Source organism: Girardinichthys multiradiatus, chromosome 22, assembly GCF_021462225.1.
Source record: "Girardinichthys multiradiatus isolate DD_20200921_A chromosome 22, DD_fGirMul_XY1, whole genome shotgun sequence".
NCBI lineage: Eukaryota > Metazoa > Chordata > Actinopteri > Cyprinodontiformes > Goodeidae > Girardinichthys > Girardinichthys multiradiatus.
Window position 1 is genome coordinate 7,353,752 of NC_061814.1, and position 22,213 is coordinate 7,375,964.

At 40.4% G+C, this 22,213-nt stretch overlaps 1 protein-coding gene across 2 annotated transcripts in view; it reads right to left on the reverse strand.

The window, feature by feature from the left end:
* The window catches only part of LOC124859340 (pro-neuregulin-3, membrane-bound isoform-like), an 85,344-nt gene that overhangs the window by 52,348 nt on the left and 10,783 nt on the right, over window positions 1–22,213 (reverse strand). For both annotated transcript variants that reach the window (XM_047352088.1, XM_047352087.1), the window contains exon 2: window positions 8,317–8,419. In XM_047352088.1, coding sequence (XP_047208044.1) covers window positions 8,317–8,419 — 103 coding nt within the window. The remainder of the gene's footprint in view (window positions 1–8,316; window positions 8,420–22,213) is intronic.

Genomic DNA, 22,213 nt, shown 5'->3' on the forward strand with positions numbered 1-22,213 from the left:
ATTAAAACCAGTTCAGTTACAGTCATCTCTGACGTTATAGCGAAAACAATAGAAGACTTTATTCACTGACCAACAAACCGATTAGCTTGCCCTAAACCTTGCGCAGACGCAGAGCTGACCTCATGATGAAAGGTCAAGAGATAATCACATTAGAGGAAGTAGAATAATTAGATCTGTTGTCTCAGAGAGTGTAATGTGATTTCTTCTATTCATCTTAAAATTGTGTTTCTGGTTTGTTGCTCTGACCAGTTCACTTTACATGATGTTATGGTGACACTAGCTGCCCAGGCTTGTGCAATTACTTTGTCCTGGAGGAAAATGCACAGAACCCGTGTATCACGACTTCATTATGCTGTGCCAGAGGTACGCTCATTATCAGATTCAGCCGATAAAACCTTTACTGCTGCTGTCTGGGAGATTCTCTGCTGCGTGACAGCAGTGTAATGAAGTGTTTGCAAACAGCCTCATGGTAAGCTCCTGTGCTCTCCACCTTTATGGCACTTTAATTATATTATGTCAGATGAAGGCTTAAACTTATTGTACACACTATGGTACTGTTGGAAAAGTTTTTTACTAAACAAAAAGACATATAGCCTTGCTAAGACTTTGTCTAAATAGATTGAATGTCTTAGCCTGCAAAATAAGACTCTATGAGATGTCCTCATTTAGAGGATTTGAATTTTTACTAACATTTTCATCACAGTATTCTTCATTAATTCCTAATAAAACACCTGAAAATGAGGCTAAGCAAATTTGATGTCAGCAAGTATGGGTGTTAAACCAAATGAAAGCTTAAGTAACATTATTTTTGTCTAGTTACAGCCACAATCTTAGTATTTTTTTGTGATTCTCTGTGATGGATCAACACTAGATAGCGAATAATGTGAGATGGAAAGACGAAAACATATTTGTGTTTTAAACTACACATCACACACAAGATTTCTTCCCATTCAGGTTGAATATAGTACATCTCTGAATAGCAATTTACATGTCTTGCCAGAGATTGTCAGTTCGATTTAGTTCTGGAATTTGGCTGGAATGTTCTAACACATGAATAGTCTTTGATCTTAACTAGACGTGTTTAAAGTCAGTCCTCAAGGACTGCATGGGGATGGGTACCAAATTTGGTACTTTTATAGGTACCGACCGAATTCCATCGTTACTACCAAGTACCGATTCCCGTAAAATCAAACGGTACCAATTTTCGGTACCTAAACGCATCATTGTGACACTGAGGGTGTGGCACAAGAGCGTAATGACGTCAGTAGCCGCTGGTACCATCAACAATGCATGGCTGATAGAAAGTGTTTGAAAGTATGGCTCCACTTTTCAAAATGCGATGCAGATTATGCTCTGTGACGGTCCCTTTTCTTTTAAAAGGGAAGATTTGTTTTGAATATCGTCTCTTATGTTATTTGTCTTTTCTTTTTTACGTGGTGCACCTAAAGTGTCAGCCCGCAGGATCCACTATGGCCCAGCGCCTCCTGTGTGTGAGAGCGGGGAATTTCTGCCCCACCCTGCTTCTGCCACCTGGTCCATGAGGCAGCCATGCCAGCCGCTGTGGGCCAAAATTTGCCTACCTTATTAATACATATTGCAGCTCTAACACTGCGTAGCATTTTAGAGGTCATTCATGGCATGCATCTTTATTAGTTAAACATATATACTGATTACACACACACTGATTATCAATTATTGTTTTGTTTTGGCTCAATAAAGAGCTTGTTTGCACCTGTGTCTCCATATGCTTTTGTTATGGCTAAAAGAGCAGAGCCTTAACACCTTTGCTGCAATATTTGTGACGCTAAGTGCAAGGCCAGCGTCACAATACTTCTAATCTGAGGAAGCACCTGGTTAAGTACCAATTTTTCTCAAGGCTGAAGAGTGCACAATTTTGGACAGCCTCAGATCTACGGCTAGGACTTCTGCATTCGGCACCGTTAGCACGCCTGCATCTGTTAGCAACTCGTCGTCTGCGAGTTTTAATTTGTGCATGATTAAGAAAAACACTGCGTAGTTACAGTAGTTCAAGGTTTTCATGTTGAAGAAATGTTTTAAACAACTGAGATGTTACAATACAAAGAGCTGTGTGGTGTTTTCACCATTAAAGTTTATATACTGACAAATAAATATGTTACACTGAAAATTTAGAAGATTATATTAATAAACAAATTCACATTTATTTCCACATAAAGACACACGAAAGTGCCAAAAACTGGTACCATTGAGTACTGGTATTGATTCCCAGGTACCGGGTATCAGTACCGTATCGGTTCAGATGTTAAAGGTACCCATCCCTAGTCATGCATGGTTCAGAGGTTGCCCTGAATGAACACACTAGAATTAAATGAAGGTTCAATAGCAAGCCTCTGCAGAGGTAGGTGACATTCTGAAGAGTTAATTCAGCCACCTGAATCAGTTGTTTGAGCAGGGACACATTTAAAATCTACAGGACACAAGACCTTGAAAACTGGAGCTGGATACCCCCGATCCAGTGCTGCATTCCATTGCAGCACTGGTTTTATGTTTGCCCACATCTCAATAATGCTGTATTCAGGGTTATGTGGTACGTTAGGTTTCTGCTGAACATAGTCTTTCCTGTATCCCCGATATGGCCTGATGCACACTAGAAACAAAATTTTCTATGACTTCCTTTTAACAATGTTTTTTTTTTCCATAATGGACACATTTTTTGACAATTAGTTGACCCGTCACCAGATTCTCCCACCTGAGCTGTAGTTATCTGTAGTTAACAATGGGCCACTTTACTACTTCTCTGATTAATATTGTACTCTCAGTCAACATGTCTAGGGGGGTTTGCAGTTGTACCATACTTTTTTTACAACTTAACCCTGTTTTAAACTTCTCCACAACTTCATTTGATTTATAGTGAGATTTACTTACACATACAGTAAGTGGCCTCTGTTTACTAATTACACTTCTAGACTGACGTCTAGAGGCAATAGATGCCACTGGATTTTATTTAGGGTTATCAGAATAAAGGGGCTGAATATAAATTTCACTTTCCTAAGTGCTTTACACTTATGTGCTACTTTTTGTTGGTCTATTCAAACTCTCAAAGAATACGTTAAAGTTTGTTGTTGTCACATGACCTAATATGAACAGGTTCAAGGGGTATGAATACTTTAGCGTAGAACTGAAGAATTGTCAACATCTTGAAACATAGCTTAAGGTATCGGTTGAATAAGGAAATCTAAAAGAGACTAATTCCAGTTTGTACAAAAAATGTACTTTCATCTATCATGCTAAAAAATACTTAGGAAAAAGCTATTATTTGATCCCTCCTGTTAAGTGGTGCTAATTATGCCTCTTATCCTGTTATTTAATCTTTGAACCATTTTGTAGAGCCATGTCTTATCAAAAAGAGCTAATAAAGAAGAGATGGTGAGATACGGTACAGGTCCTCAGGCAGGCAGGAATCAGGACTGTTATGCAGTGCATGCCAACAATAATTCCTCATATGATCAAAAATGGCTGCAGAGAAGCTGTGAAACTGCCTATGTCTGCAATTGTCCATGTTTTCAAGATCAAGTCGTTCATCAGGTTTTAAATAGGTATTTCTCTTGAAGTTTCTCTTTTGGCTTTGACTATCTTTTCACTCACTTCTATTTCAATAGTTTTTTGCTTGTTAAAGGCCCATCAGTATTGCGTGTCTGACCTGGCCTCATGTTTCTATGCATTTGACACTGAGACATCTGCAAATTGTTCACCAGATTCACCATTTTTGGAGATGTTGACAAAACTTTGGCGTCCTGCCACGGACCATGCATACCATACATGTGCAACACTGCTACAAAGCTACACCACTGCTTTCTGTTTGCTCTCACCCATCTGTTACTGACATCCACATTTTGAAATAATGTGGGGTCTATAGGGTTTTGTTTGTAAAACATTTAACATGTCTATAATCCATACATTTTATTTACCATAATATGACCATTATATTACTAATCTTACTATTTAAATGAATACAAAAATATTTGTTAAAAAACATATGGTGCAATGCAGAACATAAACTGTATAAGCATTGGGATATACAGTGCATTATATCTGTTATATAGAGCAGTGTGTCTGATTTTAGGTTGACCAGTGATAACTGAGCTAAAGAGAACATTTATCTGGTTAATAGTCACTTTCATTTAAACACCTTTTTAACTTTAATCACTTTAATCACCTTTTTAACTTTAAACTTGGTAGAACATAGAATACGTTTTAATTAGAGGTTTTAGTAAAGAGACAAATGATGTTAAGTACTGGAGCATGGATGGCAGCTCCACAGTTAGTGTTAAACTCGTTGTATACAAAAAGACCAAAGATTTGTCCATCGATAAATGCATGCACACTGCAAATTAAGGGGCACTGGCGAAGGCATGAATTGAGGAGTAAGCTGTCTTTTATTCATCAGTATTTGTGTCAGAATCTTTTCTCCTCTGTGTGAAAAAACGGTTGACTTCATCGTCATTCAGGTCGTTTGGATTTGCATTAACGTTCCCTCCCCTTCTCCAGATCTGCATACATCTTCTCGACTGAACAAGCAACTTCCCTGACTCAATTATGGATTCAATGAGAGTGCCTGTCCATCATGTCTTGATCCGATTATCTTGTTGTCAGGCTGCTCACTCACTCACACAGTTATATTACAGTGGGAAACCTATGGAATTACATTTCCATCTATCAGCCTGCTCCAGTCTTTGCAGTATACTCTAACAACAGACAGATGTTATTTGACATGTTTTATTCATTGTGCTAAGATTCTCACAATTAAATATATACAAAACAGTGTTCAGATAGTAATAATTATGCCCACAAAATACGTTTAGCCAAACAGACCATGACCTTTACGTTATGATAAGCTTTAAGCATTTATGTTGACCTAATTATCTTTGTGACTGATTTGAGAATTCCAGGGATTTAGTTGAACTTGTCAGACACTTCAAGAAGTTCCAACAAACACTAACAAAATGGCCTTTGACCCTTTGGTCTGTCCACACCCACAAGTTACTGTTTGTAAGTTATCGTGATTGTTGGTTAAAGTTATGAAGTTATGAGTATTAGAATGATTGGAAAAATGTTTTGTGTGTGTGTGTATGGGGATGAAGGGTGTAAAATGTACACTCTTCCTCCACCGCAGGATGGGTATGAAAGCTCAATGTTTTATATAGACTCTATATGGGCCCTTAACCCAAAAATTAATTGTTACCTAAATCAAACAGAAAATAGGCTGAAGTGTCATCAGGCACTCAGGTGAGTGCCTAGATGAGTGGATTTATATTTATGGTGTCTCAAACTTGCAACAATTATGCTGCAGAATTTATTGACATGCTTGCAAAAAATGAAGACAGCCAGGCATAGATGCAGATCAAATTGTGAATGCAATGCTTTTTCAGGCATGGACATGCTAACCCGGAGCAATATTTACCTGGAGTAAATTTTTCTACTCCATTGAAAAGCAAGGCAGATTTGCAATTCTGCGATTAGGATATTAAGTTTGAAATAAAACTACTTAAGAAGTAACGGTTGAGAGGATGTTGCTTCTGGTAAAAAAGTATTGCACTTATAATTCTGGATGTGAGAATTCGTGTGATATCAGTCAAAAAGAGTCTTTCAGTTATCAGCTGTATTTCCTAACAGAATAATCAATATAAATATGTAACAAATTCCTACAACGAAAAAGTTGAACACAGCAAACTAATTCCCATGAAAACAGCAGGAATAAGCAAGACATGATTTTTTGAAGACTTTGTTGCTGTATGATCAGAATCAGATAAAAACATAGCAAAAGATCACAATAATATGCCCATTTGAGGTGCAGCACAACATCAGCTGTTGTGAACAAAACAACAGGATATATTGCAGCACCCTGAACATCATCATTGGGGAGTGAGTCACACTAATGAATACCATGCAATACTGATGAAATGTAGTGCGAATTTTCAGTTTCATACAAAATAGCTTGTTTTTAGAAAAAGGAGGGATGAAACATATGGCTTTTCATTTTTTTTTAAGTGATTGTTTTTTATGAATAAAATGTTTTTCAGTTTGTTTGTGCCAAAATATATTCAAATTCGTTGAATTTGGAAAGTTGTCTTTATAGATCAAGATTTGTTTTGTCTTTGAAACCTATCTGAGTCATATAAGACTAGGCATTGATCTTTACCAGGTCACATACTTCATTGAACTTAATCAAATCAATGCCATCAAAATGCTTGAAAACATTTTTACACTTTTAAGTAACACAATACATTTAGGGACATCCAATTGAGATATATAGCTTTATGACAAGTTCTAATGATCCACTAAATTGTTAAAAGTTCATGCTCATCTGCCTTAACACAGATGTGAAGTTTGGTGACAATTAATTGCTTTAACCCTTTGGGTTTAATATGAGGCCTGCTCACTCTTCTCAGGAGTATGTTTGGAGCACTTTTGACCATTCTTCCAGAAGTGCATTTGTGGGGTCAGAGACTGATATTGTACAACTTGCAGTCTTTGCTCTGGTTCATTCCAAACCTGTTCTATAGTCTTGAGGTCAGAACTCAACCCGACAGAAGGCCAGTCAAGTTCTTCAACCAAAAAGTCACCCAAACATGTCTTTTTGGAACATGCTTTGTGCACTGGTGCGCAGTCATGTTTGAATCACAAGGGGTTATTGTTAGGGTTTGAAAACTTACCCCACACACACACACACCCTGAATGTTTGTTGAACTGTGTGTGAACCAGCATGTATAAATAAAGAGAGAGGGGTGCCAACACTTTGTAGTCTGCACTGCAGAGTGTGAGCTACCCTTGCTGCAAGTAAATCTGACTCTGTATCGTTCTTGCCTCTGAGTTGACTAATTAATACCTAACAGTTATCCACAAACTGTTTCCACTTTTTTATACCACTAATGTGGAAGGTTTTGTAGTGAGGGGATTTCACAGCTGGGCTTATTGCACAGGTGCCATCTTATCATGGTACCATGGTAAATTTCACTGAGCTCCTGACAGCAACCCATTCTTTCACAAGTATTAATAGAAGCCATGTATGTGCCTAGGTGCTGGATTTCATACACCTCTGGCATGGATGTAATGCAAACACCTGTAGTCAGTGATTTGGATAGGTACCAATATTGACATGGAAAGCAGTTAACTGAAGTCCTAAGCTAACCTAGCATGTTTACACTCTGTTTTGATATGACTTGTTGATGATTTGCCTTATTAACTATTTTAGTGCGGTTCCAGTTAATCATGTGGGCAAAACATTTAGAAAAACCTGTTCTCCTGAAACCTACCACTATGTTTTAAATGCCATATAACTTATCGACTAGTGTGTGAGCTGCTGTTGGCAGCTCTTTGCTCCACCAATATCTGTCTGGTGATGTCAGAGCCCACCAGGTCAGATGACACAGAAGGACAGTCTCTCTTTTTTCATAAATCACTGTTAAGACTGAAAAATTTGATCATGGAAATAATGTGCGGAAACTATAATATACATTTAATATTTGGAGGTGCAAAACACAGCTATGCACCTTGCTGGGAGTGTGGAACATAATCAGAATGTTGTTTCATCAGCGACTCCTGATATTGATCATGATCTCTGATACGTTGTCTCACACCAGAGCATCCCTGTTTGAAATTGTTGTTGCCCAATACATCATTTATTTGATATATAAAACATAGGGGCTGCATGGTGACATAGTTGGTAGCACTGTTGTCCTGGGTTTGACTCCTGGCTGGGGGTCTTTCTGCATCGAGTTTGCATGTTCTCCCCGTGCATGCGTGGGTTCTCTCCGGATACTCTGGCTTCCTCCTCCTCTGTTAGGTTAATTGGTCTCTGTAAATTGCCCTTGGGTGTGTGACTGAGTGTGTGCATGCTTGTTTGTGTTGCCCTGCGATGGACTGGCGACCTGTCCAGGGTGTACCCAGCTTCCCGCCCATAGACTGCTGGAAATAGGCACCAGCTTCCAAGCGAGCCACTATGGAGGAAGCGGTATAGAAAATGACTGACTGTAAAACAGGGAATTCAGAAAAATAAATACAGCAACAAAGGCTCCATAGGCAAAATGAAAGATAAATCTGATGTCATAGGGCCTGGAGATTTTCTGTTTTTGTCTGTTGATACAATTTTTATGCATTCCCAGATCTTTCCAATAAACTCTGCCTGCCTGGAATTTTTACAAGTAACAAGGAAAGAATTACTGTTGTTTGTGTGAGACCCAGAGGATGAACAAAGGCCCACACTCAATCCGACCCCTCACAGAAATTACGTTAGAAATGGGCTGTAGCAAGTGTTTGTTTCTGTGTTTATCATCATACTTGTTGAAGCAGTAGAGGGCCATGCACAGCGTTCCCAGAAGACTGATTGCCATGGCGATAGATGTGATTGACAGAACCTGTCTCTTGTACACAGCTTTGCTCTCTGTGGAGAAACAAAACAGAAGAAGACACCATATTAATGTTTGAACAGCACACTCCTGGGAAATAAAGCTGTAGATGTTATACGTGTTTGTCTGCATACATGTTTCAGACACAAAGGATAAAAAAGAGGGAGAAGGAATAGAAGTATTTTTTGTCTGTGTAAATCTGCCATTCACAAGAGGTGTGTTCAAGCTAAATTAATATGATTCTACAGCCTTGCCATTCACAGGATTAAACATAGTTTTGAGATTTGTTCTTATCCGGTTTTAATTTCTGATGTGTTTCTCTGCAGCATCCAAACAGCTATTTAAATAATCAAACAGGCAGTTATTGAACAAAGAGCTCTCTGGGGCTCCCCCCCTTTTTTTAATCTGCCTCAATTCTTTTCAAGAATAATTACTTCTGTGATAAACAAACCAAATACTACTGACATAGAGTAACTCAGCTCTCATTTGCGCAAAAATAAAAACCACATATTTACAGCTCCCTCCGCTGTGCGTGGCACTCCGAGTTACGGTGCGGCCCCTTCAGCTCTTTTTATCAGCTCTGCCACATCGAGTAATGGTCCGATAGATACCAGACATTGCTTTTCAAATGGATGCCACATGTAATGGAGCTAGAACACTTGGAAACAAGAAGAGTTATGGTGCGGAGGGACACCATTAGTGGAGAAAAATGAAAGCTGTCTTGTTTGTTCCGAACAAGTAAATCACAGTTGCCTTCGGATACATTAATAGGCGATCAGTCAGGATTTATTTTGCAACCCTTAGACCTTGGAAAGCCATAAAGACAACGGGCGTAAGGGTTTACATTGAGACAAATTTTCTAAGGATTTTATTTTGTGCAAAAAATATAGCAATTAAAGCTTTGAGCCACTGAATATAAAAGTATTCCGATGTTGTCTGAAAATTTATGGGAGGGTATGAAATTCGATTTTATAATTTTCCATGTTGGGAAAGTATAGAAAAGTATGACATTAATATTTTGATTTCATTAATATACTTTTATTTTCAAACTTATTCTTTCTTTTTACTTCCTTCTTAATCCCCATGTCCTCCGTTCCTTACTGTGGCACTACTTCCTTTCTTCATATTTTCCTTCCTTCCATTTGCCATTTCATCCTTGTGTCCTACTTCCATTCCCTCTGAGTCACTGTCATTCTTTTTCTTTTTCTCTTTCTTCACTTCCTTCTTTTTGTCCAGTTTTCTTCCTTCCTTTTGTTTGTCCTTTTTCTATTATTCCTTGAGTCTTTCTTCCTTCCTTCCTTTTAAAGGTTTTTTTTTTTTTACAGATTTTATACTTAAAGTCTTTCTGCTGCAGAAATATCTACCATTATTTCACATATTTTACATTTTAAATTGAAAGTAAAGAAGGGAAAGCTGTGGACAGTCTAGTTCGGTTAGGTTTTACATGAAACATGGCAGGAACCCTGATACAATCAGAGTTTTCTCAGCACTATAGCAACCCAACCGCAGCCTGGTTACATCTTGCTCAATAGGATCCTCGCAACTATCTTAGGTGACGAAGGTAATACAATAATTCCTGACTTCAACAAGATATTTAAGCCTTTCTTTGGATATATTTGCCTATGAAAAAATTCAAGCAACTCTGCCCAACACAGATATAATCCATCACACACTTTAGATTCTTTATCTTCTCTAAAAACGACAGATGCTGCAGAATCTCTCAAAGTGATATTGTACAGCGTTTTTCTCCATTTTTCTCCACCCATGTCTGAATCAGAACACTGTCTTTAGAGCGTTGAGCTCAAGGTTGTTCTGGCTGCACCAGTCCAACAGATGGTCCACCTCCCATCTGTACGCGGACTCGTCACCATCAGAGATGAGTCCGATCAGGGTGGTGTCGTCCGCAAACTTCAGAAGCTTGACAGACTGGTGACTGGAGGTGCAGCTGTTGGTGTACAGGGAGAAGAGCAGAGGAGAGAGAACACAGCCTTGGGGGGAACCGGTGCTGATGGTCAGGGTGTCAGAGACGTGCTTCCCCAGCCTCCCGCGCTGCTTCCTGTCAGACAGGAAGTCAGTTATCCACCTACAGGTGGAGTCGGGCACACTCAGCTGGGAGAGTTTCTCCTGGAGCAGAGCTGGGACGATGGTGTTGAAGGCAGAGCTGAAATCCACAAACAGGATCCTGGCATAGGTTCCTGTGGAGTCCAGGTGCCGGAGGATGAAGTGAAGGGCTAGGTTGACTGCATCATCTACAGACCTGTTGGCTCTGTAGGCAAACTGCAGGGGGTCCAGGAGGGGGTCGGTGATGTCTTTTAGGTGTGAGAGCACAAGGCGCTCAAAGGACTTCATCACCACAGAGGTCAGGGCGACGGGTCTGAAGTCATTAAGCCCTGTGGTCCTTGGCTTCTTGGGAACAGGGACGATGGTGGAGGACTTGAAGCAGGCTGGCACATGACATGTCTCCAGTGAGGTGTTAAAAATGTCTGTGAAGACTGGAGACAGCTGATCAGCGCAGTGCTTCAGGCTGGCTGGTGAGACAGAATCCGGTCCAGCAGCTTTCCGGGGGTTCTGTCTCCTGAAGAGTTTGTTGACGTCCCTCTCCTGGATGGAAAGAGCCGTCCTCGGCGTGGGTAGGGGGCTGGGGGGGGGGGGGGGGGGGGGGGGGGGGGCAACTCCGGGGGGGGGGTTGGAGGTGCCAAGGCCCCTCTTGAGGTTGGAGAGATGGGGGTGGTGGATTGTGGCTGCAGCTGTTGGGGGGCGTCGTGGGGGATGGTTGCAGGACTGTCCCTTTGTCTTTCAAAGCAGCAGAAGAACTCGTTCAGGTTGTTGGCGAGGCGTCGGTCGTTGATGGAGTGGGGGGCTTTCGGCTTGTAGTTGGTGATTTGCTTGAGCCCTTTGCAGACAGACGCAGAGTCGTTGGCTGAGAACTGGTTTTGGAGCTTCTCAGAGTACAGTCGTTTGGCCTCTTTCACTGCCTTGCCAAACTTGTACTTTGCCTCTCTGTATATGTCTTTGTCCCCACTCCTGAAGGCCTTTTCCTTATCCAGACTGTTGGTAGTAGTCCTGAACACATCCCAGTCTGTACAGCCTAAACACGCCTGGAGATTCTCCACAGCCTCACTGCTCCACTTCCTTGTCGTCCTCACAACAGGTTTGCAGAGCTTTAGTTTCTGCCTGTATGCAGGAATCAGGTGGACCATGATGTGGTCGGATTGGCCCAGTGCAGCACGTGGGACGGCGTGATAAGCGTCTCTGATGGTGGTGTAACAGTGATCCAGAATGTTGTCCTCTCTGGTCGGACATTTTATAAACTGTCTATATTTGGGGAGTTCGTGGGTCAGATTACCTTTGTTAAAGTCACCAGCGACGATTACTAAGGAGTCCGGGTTGGTCTGCTCCACACTCAGTATCTGGTCGGCGAGCATGCGCTGTGCGACCTGCACATTAGCTTGCGGCGGGATGTAAACACCAACCAGGATGAACGAAGCGAACTCACGGGGGGAATAGAAAGGCTTACAGTTTATGATGAAGGATTCCAGGTCTGGAGAACAGTGCTGCTGAATCACTGTCACGTTGTTGCACCATCCACTGTTGAGGTAAAAACAGATTCCTCCACCTTTCGCTTTGCCGGAGAGTTCCGTGTCTCTGTCCGCTCTGTAGAGCTGGAATCCTGCCAGCTGCAGCGCAAAGTCCGGTATTAATCCACACAGCCAGGTCTCCGTGAAGCACAAAACTGCCGATGAATAAAAGTCCCAGTTTTTCCCCAACAGCAGTTGTAGTTCCTCAATTTTGTTGGGAAGTGAGCGCACGTTAGAGAGAAATATTCCAGGTAACGGTGTTCGTAGTCCACGCTGGCGAAGTCGTATCAGCACCCCAGCCCGTTTCCCTCTCTTCCGGCGTTTCACCGCGTGAACAAAGGTGAGCGCACCTTTGACCAGAATGTCCAAAAATTCCAGAGCAGTAGGCAGAAAAGTTGGAAATAACTCCTCTGGTGTAGTAGCCCTGATGTTCATGAGTTCTTCTCTGGTGAGAGAGCTCCGGGTACCATCACAGAAGACTGTTTTAAAGCAAAAAACAAAAAAACAAAACAAAACAATGCGCACCAACACGCCGTGGCGACCATCTGCGGCGCCATCTTGGATATAATGACATGTCAGTCTGGCATTTTTACAAAGGTGCTAATCAAGCTGCAGCATCAGACTGGCTTAAAGAGTATAATTACTGTATGTAATAAGGAGGAAATGAGAAGGCAGACAGAACCTCAGAGCAGGACAGGAAGAAGAGGGACAGTTTGGGGAAATGTGGCAAAGGAAGATGAAAAGAGATAAAGTAAGGAAGTTCAATGGGCATCCAAGATATTTCAGAGATGAATCCAGCCCACTCTTCTCTTCTGATGTAGATTTAGGACATTGTCTGACATGGTTTTCCACTCTACTTGCTTAAAATAGTAAAATATGCCTTATTTAAACCTTTATAGGGCTCTAGGAAATCTCTTTTATCATTTTTCATTTTTCTTTCTACATAATTAATTTGTATTCCCTTTTGTCCTTACAATAATGCAAACAAGAAACCATAAAAACATACAAAGGCTTGTAAAAGTATTCATACCCCTTGAAACTTTCCACATATTGTCACATTACAACCACAAATAAATATATTTTATTGGAATTTTTTGTGAAAGACCAACATAAAGTAGTATACAATTATGACGTGCAACGGAAATTCTACATTTATTTATTTTTTTACAAATCAAAAACTGAAAGGGCATTTTGCACAAGTACTTTAGTACTTTGTACTAAAGTACTTTGTGGAACCACCTTTTACTGCAGTTAAAGTTGCAAGTATTTTAGGGTATGTCTCTACCAGCTTTGCAAATCTAGTGGCTGATGTTTAAGCCCAAGCTCAGTAAGATTAGGAGAGCGTTTGTGAACAGCAATTTCATATCTTGGCACAGATTCTCGATTGGGTTTAGGTCTGGACTTTGACTGGGCTATTCTAATACAGACCACAGTTTGTGAGACCGAAGGGTTGCGAGTCTAACCAGCTAGTCAGCAGCACAGGAGCACCACAGGGGACTGTACTCTCACTATTCCTTTTCACTCTGTACACCTCAGAATTCCAGTACAAGACAGACTCCTGTCATCTGCAGAAATACTCGGATGATTCTGCAGTCGTGGGGTGGATCAGAGATGGACAAGAAGCTGAGTACAGGAAGGTGGTGGACCGCTTCGTGGCATGGTGTGGAAACAATCATCTCATTTTGAACGTGACTAAAACAAAGGAGATGACTGTAGATTTTAAGAGAAACAGGAATAAGTCAAAAACTATTTCTATCATGGGAGAAGAAGTGGAGGTGGTGGAGGAGTATAAATACCTCGGTGTTCACCTGGACAACAGACTAGAGTGGAGATGCAACCGTGAAGCCATCTACAAGAAGGGACAGAGCAGACTGTACTTCTTGAGGAAGCTTAGGTCCTTTGGTGTTTGCAGCAAGATGCTGCATATCTTCTATAAGTCTGTTGTGGAGAATGTGATCTCTTCTGCCATCATCTGCTGGGGAAGCAGCATCAGAGCCAGGGACTTAAAAAAGCTCAACAAGCTGATACAAAAGGCTGGCTCTGTTCTGGGGACTCCTCTGGAACCTCTGGAGATCATTGTTGAAAGACGGATTCTTCATAAAATGAAGAACATTATGGAGAACCTTGAGCATCCTCTTCATGAGGCTGTCCTACAACAACAGAGTGTCTTCAGTCAGAGGCTTCTTCAGATCTGCTGTAAGACGGAGTGCTACAGGAGATCCTTCCTGCCCACAGCCATCAGCATCTACAACGGTTCTTTGAGGAAACCTTCATAATATGAGCTATAACAACATTTAATTTTCCTCTGGAATTAATAAAGTATTTTTGAATTGAATTGAATTAAACCATTCCCTTTTAGCCCTTGCTCTATGTTTAGGGTCGTTGTTCTGCAGGAAGGTGAACCCCCCAGTCTCAAGTCTTTTGCAGACTCCAACAAATTTCCTTCCAAGATTGTGCTGTATTTGGCTCCATCCATCTTCCCATCAACTCTGACCACCTTCCCTGTCCCTGCTGAAGAGAAGCACCCCCAGAGCATGATGCTGCCACCACCATATTTGTCAGTGGGGACGGTATGTTCAAAGTGATGTGCAGTGTTAGTTCTCTGCCACACATAGCATTTTCCTTTTTGGCCAAAAAGTTCAATTTTAGTCTCATCTGACCAAAGCACCTTCTTCCACATGTTTGCTGTGACCCCAACATGACTTCTGGCAAACTGCAAACAGGACTTCTTATGGTTTTCTTTTAACAATAGCTTTCTACATGCCACTCTTCCATAAGGAGCACATTTGTGCAGTGCACGACTAATAGTTGTCCTGTAGACAGATTCCCCCTCCTGAACTGTGGTTTTCTGCAGTATGTCCAGAGTCACCATGGGCCTCTTGGCTGCATCTGTGATCAGGGCTCTCCTTGTTCGGCCTGTAAGTTTAGGTGGACGGCCTTGCCTTGGTAGGTTTACAGTTATGCAATACTCTTTCCATATCTGGATGATGGATTGAACAGAGCTCCATGAATGTGCAAAGCTTGGGAAATCTTTTTATAGCCTAAGCCTGCTTTAAACATCTCCACAACTTTATCCCTGAACTGTCTGGTGTGTTCCTTAGACTTCATGATGCTGTTTGCTCCCCAATATTCTCGTAACCAACTTCTGAGGCCATCACAGAGCAGCTGTATTTGTACTGAGATTAGATTACACACAGGTGGGCTCTATTTAGTCATTAGCAATCATCAGGCAACTTCTGAAGTTTTTTATTTGTAAAAATTGTTTTAAATCATGTATAATTTTTGTTCCACTTCACAAGTGTACACCACTTTGTGTTGGTCTTTCACATAAAATTCCAATAAAATATATTCATGTTTGTTGTTGTAATGTGACAATATGTGGAAAAGTTCAAGGGGTATGAATACTTTTACAAGCCACTGCAGATTTCAGAAAGAAAACAAATAATTTTGATTAAAAAAACATAAAAATAAAAAAATTCACATGGCTTTAGTTTTGCCTTATTTGACCTTTTATGGTACTTTTCTTATTTACATAATAAAGGGCTAGTATGAGATTCTCATGGTATGATTACCTTCAGTAAAAATCTCAGAGTTTTACATTATCTACACAAGCTTTTAAAACAAACATGTGTAACACATCTACAACAATATACAAAACGTGTTGCAGCCTTCTTGCAGAAGAATTAGATTGCAAATCACCACAATTCTTTATCGCTTGTGCCCAAAAATGAAGCTTTGTGAAGACATGGGGCTCATTATATGTGCTTGGGGTGTTTTCGATATTGATACTTAGTATTTGACAACACAATTTGTCGATATGTAGCACCGGCTTTAAGAGTATATTTCAGGGGTTAAGTGAAAAAGTCATGAGCCGTTAATATCTTACCAAGTGCCATGGTGCGGGATTTCATACACCTCTGGCATGGATGTAATGCAAACACCTGTAGTCAGTGATTTGGATGGGTGCCAATATTGACATGCAAAGCAGTTAACTGAAGTCCTGAATATACTGAATATCTTACCACTTTATGACTCAATTTTTTATGAATTAAGATTAAATCAGGCTGGAGCTAACAGCTCCTCCAACAGAGACCAAGACCAGAGCAGACTTAATATTTAGAAACAACTCCAGTCTAAAAAAACTGCTTATGCAAATGATACTTTATAAGCCTTCAAACTGTCATCACTGTTGGATTGGATGATTATTTACGCAGAAGCCAATGATTGTCTACAGAGTAAATTAAGGTACAAGGTGGTGTTCCACCATGGATCTAAATGTTAGAGACTTGTACAGAGAACCGATGTAAAATGTTTCTGCTCAAAGTAGAAACTTAAGACAGTTTTCACAGCTTTAATATTTTTTTACCTTTTACACTCCTCTACTTTTATATCAGGCAGTTACTTAGACCAGTTATGCTTTGCATGTTTCAAATCATGACAAACCATCTTCTAACTCAATTTCTAGTGTATATAATCATCAGCTCATACTCGTCTTCCGCTTTCTGGGCCGGGTCGCGGCGGCAGCAGAAGTAGAGACACGCAGACGTCCTTCTCCACAGACATATCCTCCGGGGGGAGACCAAGGCGTAATCCGGCCAGCCGAGAGACATAGTCCCTCCAGCATGTCCTGGGCTGTCCCCTGTGCCTCCTCCCGGTGGGATGTGCCTGGAACACCTCCCGAGGAAGGTTTACCTAGAAATCCTGTCCATGAAAGTTATGAACAGGACCGGTGACAAAGGGCAGCCCTGCCAGAGTCCAACATGCACCAGGAACAGGTCCGACTTAGTGCCGGCAATGCGGACAAAACACCTGCTCCGCTTGTACAGAGACCGGATGGCTCATAATAAAGGGCCCCCGACTTTGTACTCCTGGAGCACCCTCCACAGGACACCATGAAGGACACAGTCGAATGCTTTCTCCAGGTCCACAAAACACATGTGGACCAGTTGGGCAAATTCCCATGAACCCTTGAACCCTCAAGTACCCTGCAGAGGGTGTAGAGCTGGTGCAGTGTCTAGGATGAAAACCACACTGCTCCTCCTGAAGCCGAGGTTCGACTATCTGCCGGACTCTTCTCTCCAATACCCTGGCATAGGCCTTACCAGGGAGGCTGAGGAGTTTGATCCCCCCATAGTTGGAACACACCCTCCGGTCTATGGAAGCAAATCGTTACCATATTTCAAATGAAAAAGCATTTTCAGAAATGCTTTTTCATTTTAAGAATGTGGCTGCATTGTTTGACTCATAAATGAAATTAATTATCAATAATCCTATTTGCATTTTAATTTTCTTCTTCAAGACTGCTCATTCCTTCAGTAAATTAAAATGAAAAAGACATTTGAGATTTATTTTTCAAAATATGCCCCAGCAAATAGATACCAAAATTAAATTTGAAATGAAAAATTTGAAAATGAAAAAGCATTTCCAGAAATGCTTTTTCATTTTAAGAATGTGGCTGCATTATTTGACCCATAAAGAAAATTAGTAATCAATCATCCTATTTGCATTTGCATTTTCTTCTTCACGACTGCACATTTTATGCCATAATCAAAAAGAAAACAAAGCAGACATTGTTTTTTGTTTTCGTGGTCTGCCCGCAAAGTACTGCCCAGAACTCGAAAACGAAAAAGCATTCCGAGCGGCGGGCGCAATGTAATGCAATGCAGACGTGCACAGCGCCCCCAACCGAACAAGATGGGTAGCTCGGTCAGCAGGGAGCTGAGGAAGAGCGGCTGCTGACGTCACTGCGCCCGCCGCTCGGAATGCTTTTTCGTTTTCGAGTTCTGGGCAGTACTTTGCGGGCAGACCACCAAAACGAAAAACAATGTCTGCTTTGTTTTCTTTTTGATTATGGCATAAAATGTGCAGTCGTGAAGAAGAAAATGCAAATGCAAATAGGATGATTGATTACTAATTTTATTTATGGGTCAAATAATGCAGCCACATTCTTAAAATGAAAAAGCATTTCTGGAAATGCTTTTTCATTTTCAAATTTTACATTTCAAATTTAATTTTGGTATCTATTTGCTGGGGCATATTTTGAAAAATAAATCTCAAATGTCTTTTTCATTTTAATTTACTGAAGGAATGAGCAGTCTTGAAGAAGAAAATTAAAATGCAAATAGGATTATTGATAACTAATTTCATTTATGAGTCAAACAATGCAGCCACATTCTTAAAATGAAAAAGCATTTCTGAAAATGCTTTTTCATTTGAAATATGGTAACGATTTGCTTCCATACCGGTCACCCTGTCAAGTCTGTCTGGCTTTCTCCTCTTCCAGCGGATCCAACTCACCAGGTGATCAGTGGTCAGCTCAGCCCCTCTTCACCCAAGTGTCCAAAACATGTGTCCGAAGGTCTGAAGACACAACAACAAAGTCGATCATCGACCTCCTGCCTAGGGTGTCCTGGTGCTAAGTGCACTGATGAACACCGTTATGCTTAAACATGGTGTTCATTATAGACAATCCGTGACTAGCACAGAAGTCCAGTTTGTGGAAAATAATTTATACTAAATTAAAATGCCAAGGGAATGATCTACTGTAAGTAAAACCATAACTGCCTGAAAATAAAGATGTACTAAGAAATCAGCTTGTGATTGGACTCAGCTGATATTTAACTTGACTGATCAGTTGGAAACTTTGATCTGATCTTTTTCCAGTCACTGAACCCATCTTTCCTAAGCACTACTACACTGTGATAACAACAACGCTCTTGGGTGAGGGTGCTGCCACTGAGTGTAGTGTTTGGAAATGAAGTCAGAGGAAGCACAAAAGGTTTAAGAGGTTTCCTCTTCATATCTTGTTAAATCTTTTGTGCTTCCTCTGTCTTTATTTTTAAATACTTTACTGAATGCAATACAGCACAGTTGCTCTGTTTTGTACTTTGAGCTCTCAGCCTCTGTGTTTAATGGAACATGTTGCATTTGAAATGTTGGCTTATATTCTCTGGAATACATCACATGGAAACTGTTGTTTAAGAATTGCTAACTGTATTAATTGTGCTAATTGCTTACATAAGATGCTGATGCTAATTCCTGAAATACATAATTAATGACAGCTATCAAGAAAGGTGTTTTTGTTTAATGCTGTTCTTATTTTTTCTTATACTACAGTTCTCAAAAACATATTGGAATCATCTATAATTGGTATCCGCAGGAAACCAACGATTGAAAAGAGCCCACAAAAATGTGATTGGGGCATCTGTTTGCTTTAGCAAAACTTCACTTTAAAAATACTGAACCATTTAATGTTCATGCTCCATGCATACACATTGTTTTGGTCCTATAATGAATCTCAGTGTTAAGAGCTAAGCACATAAAGTGAATTAGTGTAATGCGAGCGTATCTGCTGTTATAACTTAGTAATAGCCCTGTTTCTCTTGCAGGTTCTGTGTAAAGGCCAATTAGTGGCAAGTGCAACACCTGAACCCGCTGCATTCTTCCATAAAACACCTCTGTCTGTGCATCCTTCTGTCTTAGGACAGATCCGATCTATCAATGCAGAGCTCAGCAGTAAACCAAAAAAATCTCACTTCAGGTAAACAGTTTGAAATTTCCAAATGATCTGACTCACGGTTACTAGAGAAGCCCATATAATACACTGTTTTATCATAAACATTACCTATGAAATGGTATTGGAACTGAAATCTCAGTGCTTCCTTGTATCTTCGACAGAATGTCATCTGAAATACCCACATGTCAGCGGAAACAATTGTCATGAAAACTTTTTCCTCCCTAAGGGCAAAGCTTTTTGATGGATTTCTATCTTTGGCAGCTTTTACACCGAAGGCTTTCATTATATTGGGTTCTTTTCGCTAATATTGACTGATTGCATATTTATCAGTGAGGAAAGGCTAAATTTTAAGATGTGACATTGATTCATATATATTAAATTTAAATATAAATACCGCCATGCCTGCAGGGTGCTACTAGTTGCCATGCAACATGCTGCTTTCTCCAGGTTATTATTGTTTTATTTATTCTAAACCATTCTTGTGTAGTTCTGTCGGAATGTTAGGGGACATTAAGAACATGAACCTCCACCTCTAACCGGTTTCTTCCAGGATTACCCAGTATTTGTCTTGATCTATCTTCCCATCAAATTTGACCAGTTTTTCTGTATTTGCTGATTAAAAGCATCCTCTGATATTGAATAGGATTGCAATGTATGTCCACAGGGACGAATACATTATAATGTTACTCTTTGTTGGTCCACTTAAGTATACTTTCCAATTTTGACCCAAAAGGGCAAAAACAAATTTGCAGTTGATTGATGTAAGGAAGACACTACTTTGACACAGTGCACAAAAGGGTGACAAAAAAAGAGATTCTGCGGAAGGGGTATTGGACTGAAAATATATTTTTTTGCATTGTTCTAACTCTAGATTTCTGTAATTCTGAATATATTTGGAGGGCACACAAATATTTAAAGGGGACCTATTATGCAAAATTCACTTTTTGATCGTTTTTATACCTCCATTTGGGTCTCTAATGCTTTTACAAGCAGTCCAAATGCAACCCCCCCCCAAACATTAACCTGTTTTTTTGGCTTTGAATGAATGTTTCATTTTTCCTAGAAAACGCACAGTTTCAAAAGCTTGTGACGTCACACTTACACTGACGCCTAGGAATGTTACCTGAATCCCGCCCCTGACTAGCAACTGGAGCGGAGCTCCACCCACTTGACTTTCAGTAGAGGATCATGTCTCGTCGGCTGGTTTTTCCTTACACACGCTTTACTATGGCTACCCTCAAAGGCAGATGTTCTGTTGGTGGCAAAGAGCCACATTTGTCCATGCACATCCTCCCGCTGTCGGATAACTGAGATTCATGGCTTCCTTTTATTTTTGACGGCAATGTTCCAGTCACTTTGCCGGAGACAGTATTCAATTACGCAAATCACTTCACCACCGACTGCTTTGAGAACTCACATCAGTTCATGTTAGGATTTGCAGAAAGACTTAGACTGAAGAAAAATTCAGTCTCTACTGTTTGTGGCAAATCAGCAGATGACAGAAATGTAAGTACTTATTGTTGTGTCTTATATGTTTGGGTTTTGTTTTCACATGTACGAAGTGCTGGTTGGCGGTGCAGCCAGGTACAGCTTTGCTGGACAAATTCTGAGAATGATTTTGTGCAAATAATGTAATTCACATGTTTTGTATAGCCTATATACCTATCCCAAATGTTTAAAAGGAAGTATAATAGGTGACCTTTAAAGAACTTCATTACCTACACAAAAACATGGGTTGACTAAACCTAAATTAGTTCCCTAAATCCAAGACATTTTGACTAAGATCTTACCCATACTGCAAACTCAGTGTGAGGGTAATGATGTGAAGGTCAGGTTGTGCTTTAAGACTCCTTGTTCGCACACACCTACTGCTGCCTGCACTGGCACACACTCTTGATGTGAATAAATCATTCAGCTCAAGAGAGTGAAAGCCTGTTCTTGTTCCGTCTGTGCGGCTTCAGGGTCACAACTTCTATTTATTCCCACTTCAAACCCCCCGATCTGCCCTGCTGGTCAGTTATTCGTAGCAACATTAAAGACAACTGTGATTAATATTTTAAACTCAAGGTGACAGCAGCTGTAACTGTATCTGTGTTTCTATGTTATCTTCTTGTATATTGATGTAGGGCAAGTTCAGTTTATGCACATGCATGTCATATTAATATTGCGTTATTAACGATGTATTTTAAGCATTCTTTTCCAAGATAGAACAGAGATACAACATGCACTTTTTTATAAAGTTTTTATATATGCAGTTAAGTTCTAAATTATTCAAACTCCTGGGAAACTTAGGTTTGAAATTATCTCATTTTACCAACGTGTTTTCTGACTTTAATCTGTCAAGAGAAGAAAAAAATTGGGTGATGGCAAGGAGGCCTTCCAACTACCACAAATAAACTGTCAAAACAACAGTGGAAATCTGCAAAAAGCTGTTTGGTAATTATAAGAAGAGTTTGAATGCAGTTGGGCCAACGAATTATAGAGGAGGGCATAAATAACTTTTGACAGGCTGATTTGCACCTTCTGTTGTGGTTGGTGCTGTCAATAAGAAGCACCACCTGACATCAGACAGTGTTAAAAGGACAATACTGTCATAGCCATTAACATGCTGCTGTTTTGTGTTTTTACAATGAGAGAAGTTATTTATTTTGGTGTTTCTTTTAGTTTGCATAAAGTAATGGTCATCAGCTAATCAAACCTTTTAACTGATCTATTGGTTTTTAAGGCTGGGAATC